The 9,779-nt window shown below is 31.4% G+C and overlaps 1 protein-coding gene across 1 annotated transcript; it reads left to right on the top strand.

Moving 5' to 3' along the window:
* The first annotated feature begins 1,061 nt into the window (after positions 1–1,061).
* Positions 1,062–4,098, top strand: LOC114291657 (dormancy-associated protein homolog 3). The gene is made up of 3 exons (XM_028235516.2): positions 1,062–1,382; positions 1,852–1,998; positions 3,748–4,098. The coding sequence occupies exons 1-3, from the start codon at positions 1,268–1,270 to the stop codon at positions 3,855–3,857; spliced, it is 372 nt and encodes a 123-aa protein (XP_028091317.2). The 5' UTR covers positions 1,062–1,267; the 3' UTR covers positions 3,858–4,098.
* Positions 4,099–9,779: the final 5,681 nt, after the last annotated feature.

Here is a 9,779-nt window from a genome sequence, read left to right on the forward strand (position 1 = left end):
AATATCTACTGCTCACCCCTACTTACATAATTCCAAAAAAATATAAATTATAAAAAAATGACAAAATACAATTGATTGGACACACTGACACGTGATCTTCTACTCAAACAAAATTATTTAAGGAACTTACACCTCAGTAGAAGTTTTACAAAATATTTATAGATTAGTTGAAAAATTTATAAATTTAATTATTAATATTTATATATTTTACACTGATTTAAAAATATTTTTGAATAGATAGATTAAGGATTTATTTGACATGTACTCAAATAATATCATTGAGATTACAATCATTTTATTAAAATTTTATCACTTCTCTACAATATCATTTCAATTTCAATCTATATTATATATTTTTTTTATAAAAAATTAAAAAATATACTAAACTAACATTTTTCAAATTACCCTAAATTATAATATTCCCAAATAATTCTGCATTGTATGAGTTCAGTAAAATTCGGTAAAATATGGGGTGCTCTTGTTTGGATAAAGTTGTGGGACAAATAGAACTTTGATAGTGATCCGTCACGTGACCTATCCTGCTCACCCAAAAAATTATTAATTGATGCAAGACACCACGTAAATATTTTTCAATTACATAATACAAATCATCTAACTTCACTCATTTTATCAATTACTATAGCCTATTTTGGCAACTAATTAAAATTTTTTTGACTTTTAATTTTTTTTTATATATTACATTACTTTTCTATTTTTTTAAACAACTTTGCTACAGACCCTGGGATCGACCCCCAGTGAAGTGGCAGCGTGCCATTCGTCCAAATCACAAAAAAAAAAAAAAAAAAATTTTTTTTTTTTTTGACCAATGGAAAGCCTCCATTCATGACCCCAGTGACCCCACTGGAGACTGGGGGTCTGAGACATTTTTCTTTTTTAAATATATTTTTACAAAAAAAATAAAAAAGACCAAAAAAAAAAAAGACAAAATTTTTTATTTTTAACCAATTTCTCAAAATAATCGAATATATGTGGAACGCCGCATCAACCAATAACTTCTCCTCCACCCGTCTTAAATTGCCACGTGTTATCTCAATACACTTGCATCTTTCCGATCTTATCTTTACTTTGCGTGGTTCTGGATCCATTCGACCACGTCACCTCAGATCCACCAGATCAAATCCAACGGCCGTAAATCCTCCCGACTACTAAAACTCGTTCGACCTTTAACATCCCCTTCGTCGTTAAATATCTCTCTCCTCTCGTCGATTAACACTCCACTTTTACCCTCTGTCGGCTAACGTACGCCATGAGCTTACTCGACCAGCTCTGGGACGACACCGTCGCCGGGCCTCGGCCGGAAAGCGGCCTCGGAAGGCTCCGTAAACAGCCTTCGTTCACTTTCCGGCCTGTCTTCGGCAAGGGTACGCCCCTCGACTACATTACGCCGGTTGCACAACAAACGCAATAAATTATAATTTTTTTAGTAATGTTAGAGATTCAAATATTTTATCAAATATCTTATATGATATAAGATTTATATGAGACACACTGTTTCATATTTACGTGAAGTATTCGATAGAATATTTGATAAAATATTTTGAATTCTTAATATTTTGTTAAATTTTTTTTACCATAACAAATAGTGGGTCAGTAGTTGGATTATACTGTGAACTAACTTCTATTTATAAAGTCGAACTTAAAAACTCATCCCTTAAACAATTGTCCGAGTCACTCAATTAGAACTTGCGAATTATTAAAACTGATAAAATAGTGTGTGAATTGAATTTGGATCAAAACAAACGGCTGTGATCTGTATGAAATATTGTAATTGTGAAGTGACGACGGATTGTTAACTTCCTAACCGTTTGATTTTAATTTTTTTTAAAGCAGAATCGGACGGTGGAAGTACGGAGGAGGTGATGAAGGTTACGAGGCGAATCATGATTGTGAAACCTCCTCCGGTTCAGGGGACTAATCAGAACGGCTCGCCTCCGGTTTCGCCGGCCGGGTCTACACCTCCGGTATCTCCTTTCGCGGGTAAGGTTTTTTTTTTTTACGCCGGGAAGTTTGTTCAAATGGCCCTCCAAGAAAATTGGATCCAAACCAATTCTGGGTACACTAGGGAGGGTACTTTGGTCATTTGATATGGTTGTCAATTTATCGGTGGATAATGAAATGTTAGGTTTGGTGGATACGCAATTATTTTTGCAGAGAGTAACAAATTCTATTGTTTTAACATAATTATTTTGATTAATATATTAATGCTGTAAAAATATAAGAAAAAATTCTATTTTTTTAGTATAAATGATTTGATAATTTTTTTAAATTTTTTTTATATAGCTACTGAATTATTAATTAAAATGAAATTAAGTATCATATAAATTTAATATAATTATGTTAGAATTGTAGAATTTATATATATATATATATATATATTTTCAAATCTAGAGTCCAGTATAATTTACTCATTATCTTTCGTTTGCTTAACTAGACATGACATGACATGACAACAAAATTATGTTTGGTAAATTACAAATTAGTGATACCTTCACAAAATAATAATATTTCGTGGGCTCGGAGTCATGTTTGGTTGAGATAATCTCCCAAATAATGATATGAGTATTCTTATGGGGATTAGATAGTTGAAAGCTATTTTACTCTCATTTATAAAAATAATAAAACAAAAGTTATAATTTATTTTGTACTTTCAATCTAAGCTACTTTCATTATGAGTAGACGGTAAGAATTTTTGTAAAAAAGTGTGTTGTAATATTAATCAAACACTAGTTATTCTATCACTCAATCATACTGATAATCTCACTTAATTTAAACATGCTGAGTTTCATGAAACTATGAATTCTCAGAAGGAGAATCACTCCATAATGGGATAGAAAAATGATACACAAACATGGAAAATGTAACTCATCTTGTGATGGAGTGAAACTCAAATTCTGTGTGGATAAAACTCTGAATTGCACCATGCTTTTGTATTTTTTTTGTTTTATTTTGTCCCATTATTTGGTGATTCCCATTTAAAGGTGAAATTGGCATTCCCATGGAGTGGGGTGGGATTGCTAATGTTATGGTATGGGATTGGAGAAAAAAGAAGACCATCTTGCTTCTACTTCACAATAACAAAATAACCACCATATATGGATAGTTTTTACATAATGTTATAAATTTTACTCTGAATCAATTAATACTATCCATAAATAAACATAATTTATCTTACATCTTTAATTTAAAATCACCATACTAATTATATTACACAATCTTATGATGCTCATAATCTCAGTTTACCTAATCTAAATATTATAGGTGGTGTGATTGGATTTGGATTAATAATTTGATACTTCCATCAAAATCATGTTTGCATATATGTGATATGATGGGATTATTTATTTATTTATTTATTTATTTTTAACATAATGCAATGGGTTGACTAGAGTTAAATGAAGGGTTTTATATTGTATAATTTCTGTATAAAATTTTTGTAAAGGGAGAGGAGAGGATTAAGAACTTGAGTTGTCCCATAATGGTTTTAGGTAAAGCTGACCAACATTACCTAACACTACAGCTGTATTATATAATTTCTCAAAATATGAGTTTATCATGATTCATGTGAGATAGATAGATGATTCATTTGCCTAACTTCATTTATTTATTGTAGTCAGTTGACTTTATTTTTGTATAAGACCGAAATAGAATTTATTACTAATTTTTTTAATATTTTTTTTATATCAAATGATTACTAACTTTGTTGGTGGATGATAATTTTGTTTATAGGAGGGAAAGAGTTTCAGAAATTTCGAAGGAGATCAATGTCAGATGCATACGAGAAAACAAATAATGGGATCGGAGGACACAGGAGCCCTCGTCCGCCTTGCGACTTGTGAGATTTTGATTGAGAGACTCACTCTTTCTCTCTCATCATCGACCGGCGACAAATGTTACACTTGTCTTTGTGTTCAATGTGTGTTCTGATCCGTTCTGAAAATGTCTCTGTTTTTATGTAGTCTGTATATATTTAGTTTTGTAGAAATATCATATGTAATGTGGCTTGTGCTGGGAGGAGTTATAGTCCGCATGAGGCTGTTTAAAAAACTTGTTACCTTTCTAGTCATGTAGAGTTCGTTATGCTCTCTCTCTCTCTCTCTCTTCGCGTGGCATTTTGGTGTGTTTTATATTAGAATTCTAGAGTGAATGGTGTTTGCCAAAGTTAAAACAGGAAATAAAGGTGCGCTTGTTTGGAAGGATTGGATAAAAGAGGATTATAATCTATTGAACTATTAGTTTTAGGATATATTGTCATGAAATTATGTAGTTTGGTTAGATTAAATTTGTATGGATTAGATTATTTTTAATTATCTAATGTCTATTTAAAATATTATGGAGAAGGATAAATGTTTAAATGATTATTTTATCTTTTTAATTATTTACTAAGTAATAGTAATATTAAACATATTTTTAATATTTTAATTATTTTTAGTTAGATTAAATAAAAATTTATTTTATTTTATTTTTTGCACAATATTTTAATTATTTTAACTTATAATTTATATAATTTATATTTTTTATTTAATATATAGTTTTAAATTAACAATATTAAAAAAATAATTTAATTTAATATGTAATTTTAATTTTTTAACAACGCTAAAAAAATTTTATTTATAAGGCCATAATTTATAATTTATTATTTTTAATTTAATTTAATTTATAATTTATAATTAAAATTTTTTATTTAATATATAATTTTAAATTAACAACACTAAATGAATAATTTATAAATGTTCAAAAGATTATTTTATCATTTTCTAATTGTTTGCTAAGTAATAGTATGGAAGGTAAAATGAATATTTCATAAAATAATCTCATGGTTTCTATCCCACCTCCCCCATGGGATAAAGATAGTCTCATATTTGTGGGACTAATAGTCCGGAGAACTATTAGTCCGGAGTAAAAAAAAATGAAACAAACAATGGACTATTAGTCCGGTGGAACTAATAGTCCAATCCCACTCTCTAATCTTTCAAAAACAAACACACCCTAAATAAATTTATAATAATAGGGGAAGGTGAATGTGGAAGACAGTGGAATGTGGATGTCGACTTATATAAAATTTATAATAATAAAAATGAAAAATAAAAAAAATATGTGCCAAGAATAATGTGATAATGTTGTTATTGTAAATAAATTTATCTTTAAGCTGGTTTAGATGAGGTAATCAATGAAGTTTGTTTGATAATCACAAATAATATCATTTAAAATTTTAAGTGATTTTGAAAATGTATGCCAAAAAATAAGAAAATTTTAAATGATAATAACTGATTTAATTCTAATTTAATTTATAAATATTTATACATTAGTATCAACCTCTATTGTTATAAATTATAATCTCATAACCTCTACCATCACAGCTATCCATTATCTTTTCATGACCATCACCTTCTTTACTATTATCATTGTTATCATAAATACCATTATTATTTTATTATCATTATTACAATCATCACTATCATTGCCATCACCAATACAACAGCTACTACAAGCCTTGATATTCCCAATTATTACCACTGGTGTCATAACTAGACCATCATTCAATCTACACAATAATCGCCGTCATTCCACTACTTTTATTATACCACCACCACCCTCCTCTAATTTTCATCACCACTATATTACCTTTCCATCATTTGTACGAACAATCTCTTTATCTGCACCACTATAATCATTGGCATTATAATTAAATCCGAACCCGATAGAGACCCGCATCGTCCCACCATGCTATTATTAGAGCAAAGTTCTCCCAAAAATTTTCCCACGGGTTATATATAATATGCTACATATGATGAAAAAAATATCATAAAAATAATCATGAAAGATTCTCCACCGTCAGATTACACATACAAGAAAACACCATATACCAATCAAGGGATGAAAAATTTTCATGAAGCATTTCATGATATATTTTTTCATAATCCCTAATATTATTCATATAATATCGGTTGGTAAATCCCCGATTTTTTCGGGGCTAGGTTGGTGAATACCACTGGTGAATTACCTAGCCGCTTGTCTCCGAGTCAAGGTCAAGCAAAAAAATCAAAGAAATGGTGATTGCAATCTTAAAAGATGCGAACTTGGAAGAGGCGACATAGCTCAAGGTCCGAACCATGGCCACAGAGAGGCTCAGCATTGACCTGTCCCACCTTGACCACAAGTGGCTCGTCAGGCGAGTTGTGGAGTCGTACTTGGTTTCTTTGGAGGAAGACAAAGTCGAAGAACAAACCAAAGAGGTGGTCGTACCAGAACAAAGGTCGAAACAAGGTTTTGGTTTGAAGGAGGCAAGTGATGGTGGTAAGGATCGAGTCATTTGCAAGGTGAGAGTTGAAACCCTAATTTATGCTTTCTTTGGTTGCTTAGAAATTGCGAGAAAAGAAGAGAAAGTTACACTAGTTTGTTCCTTTACATTTGCTTTTGATTTTTCTGTTGTGTGAGCAAATGAAAAGCTTAGGTACTTGCACTTTAGTTGGGTTCCTATGTTTGATTGCTGAGAAGTTGCTAGAAAAGAAGAGAAATTTTTAGTAGCCTTTAACTAGGTTTTTTTTTTTAAAATTATTATTTTTAGATTATATTTGATTCGTGAATTTAAGAAGAAATTTTTTTTAAAAAAATGTCTATAAAATCTATCTAAATCTATTCTCAAATCTATAAACCAAACACAATCTTAATTAATTTGTCTCTTTCACTCACTGTTTTCAATACTTAATTTTTGCTTTTGATTTGTTTATATTATGGATACATACCTGAAGCAAAGCAAAACGGGCGGGGATGTTTTTTTTTTTTGGGTTTTGGGGGGGGGGAATCGATCCCCTACCCATCCTATTGCCATCGCTAACTATCGGTACATTATTATTTCTACCATCAACTCTACCCATTCCATTGCCATCGCTAACTATAGGTACATTATTACTTCTACCACCACCACCACCACCATCAATTCATTATCACAATATAAAATTTTAAAAAAAATTAAATAATAAATAATAAATTTTAAATTTATAATATCTTATATATCAAACAATTTATTTTATTTCAGGCCTTTTATTTTTATTAAACAACTTTTTTGATATAAGTTTATCAAGTATGTTATTCATATAAAAAATTAAGTTAATGAAAAATATGTAGGTCCATGATTAGATTTTAATTGTTTTTACAAAAAATTACCAGAATCATGTAAATCATTTTTTTTTAAATTTTAAATTTGCTCTTGTTATGAAGCTAGAGATGTCTAATCAATTTATTTTTTTTTTTGTATGGATGATAAACTCCATAAACTTTATCATATAAATAGTTTGAATTATCAAAAAAGGCTGGGGACAAAACTCTCACCAAGGCACCACAGCAGCCTGTAAAAACAACGACCACCAACTCAATCGGTGAAAGGGAGTTTACCCAGCCAAATTTCAAAAATGGGCTTGAAATCAAATAGCAAAAAGGACAATTCTGATAGAAAATGCTAAAATACAAGTCTTTACTTGCAAGAAATTCTTATATATATATATATATATATATATATATATATATATATATATTTATATTAGTAAAGCATGCCCGTGCAAGGCACCGGCTGATTGCACGAGATATTTGGATTTTGTTTTTAATTTGAATAAATTATAAATATATTTTTTAAGATTTGTAATATAACCTTAATGATGTAAACTTTTGGCCCTGTTTATTTTGGGATGTAATGGATGAGAGGGGATTAGGATGGAAGTTGTACGGGGAAAGAAAAATCACGTACTTGTTGATAAAGAAATCCAACGAAGAAGATGAATAGCACCACTACACAATCACTATCTGTAAGACAAAACACCCCCAGCCGTAGCCGGGGGTCCTCCGACGCCCAAGTCAGTCCTCCAATATTATCAAAATATTTAATGGAGTAATTCATATAGAGAAATTGCGTACCTCTACCCATAAGGGTGTTGCTTATTTATAATATCTACTTACCTCTCAAGTAATTTGAATGTTCCAGAAGTCCTATCCTAGATAATCTCCGGTTGTTCAGGACTTCTATATCAATAAGATTTCATATCCTGATAAGTTTTGCATAACATAAAACACTAATGCAGGATAAGAATTTGATAACTGTCATATACATGATAATTCATAACCATGCCACGTGGCAATGCCTGGACCCATATAATTTTTGTGGTTATTTTTATTCCCTCTCAATTGGCCCCAAGCTTTCATTCTCTTTGAACCCAATGAAAGAGTGGAAGCTTTCTGTTGTTATAATAAAAATAGCTGTGTAATAATGCCTAGCTAAAACCATACCTATGTGCTAGGGCTTATTCCAAAATGCATAACTTTATTAGGATTTATTTCGAAAATGCCTAGCCTTGCTGAAACTTATTCCAAGAATGTCTAATCTCGTTAGGACTTATTCCGAAAATGCCTAGCCTTGCTAGGACTTATTCCAAGAATGCCTAACCTAGTTAGGACTTTATTCCAAAAATGCCTTGTTAGGACTTATTCCAAGAATACCTAACCAAGTTAGGACTTATTCCGAAAATGTATAACCTTGTTAGGACTTATTCCAAGAATGCCTAATCTTGTTAGGAACTACCAAAACACCAACTTGCTTATTGGCAATGTCACGACCCAAACCCGCCCCTATAGGTTTAGCATCGTAACCGGCCAGTAATCCTTGAATTACCGAAGGCCTCTGAACAGATTAACAAAAATAAAGGGGCTAGCGGAAGCAAATACATAAATATAGTTGTCCAATGAGCTGTGCTGACTTATATGAAACGGAATATAAAAAAAAAACTTTATATACATAATCAAAAGCCAACCATATCTTATACCCACACACATTAAAGTATCTTAAGTACAGCCAACAGAACAACCGAGTCTTATATATATACAGAAACAATCAGAACTTAAACACTGGACACTTCGGGAACCTCCATGTGAGGCACAATGGTTGGCTGACAACAGAACACAGATCCAGACAAAAGCCTTCAGGCTCAGGCTCCAGAATGCTCACCTATACATATATATACACATAATGAGCTAAAGCCCAATGAATAACATTAAGGTAAAGGGGTTAGTGAACGAATTCCGAACATATCATAAGGGTAAAACAGATCATAGCATAATCATTCTCATATCAGAACATAATAATGGTACATCCCATAGAACACATCACAGAACGTCTTCCGACTAGAGTAATCGGTTCTGGATACTGATTAAACACATATCACCACAATGAAGTGGCTAACGAGATCTCGTAATTACTTGTATGTCATGGACCCGCATTTTCATGCCGTCCCCCATGACTTGGGACTATTTATGGATGCCATAATAGATTTCAAACTTGGGATGTTCGTTCACGTAAACAGATATCTTTTCAAAAATCATAGCTTATTACATTTCATTTGGAACATAATTCATATCAACATATCTTTACATAAATGTTACTCACAGTGGTTCCAGTAAGCGGTCAATCAATCCTCGACTCTTGACCTACAACCACAAAATACATAACACAAGCATGTCTTATCATTACACATTCAAGTGGCCATTAAGTCTTAGCTCTCATTACATTGGTTCTTATTCTTTCTTATCACATTGCCTAACACACACACATTTGCAGTCTCGGAACTTAGTACATTCTTCTCTTAGTGTGTTTCTAATCCATAACCTCATTACTATGGCTTAATTAAGGCTTAGGAATGCCTAAGATGCCAAGAGGATGCCAAAATGTGTGTTGGAATACTTAGTAAAATTTCTGAAAATAAGGTCTCCGCTCG

The sequence above is a fragment of the Camellia sinensis genome, chromosome 5, assembly GCF_055761805.1.
Source record: "Camellia sinensis isolate YWXY chromosome 5, ASM5576180v1, whole genome shotgun sequence".
In the NCBI taxonomy this organism is placed as follows: Eukaryota; Viridiplantae; Streptophyta; class Magnoliopsida; order Ericales; family Theaceae; genus Camellia; species Camellia sinensis.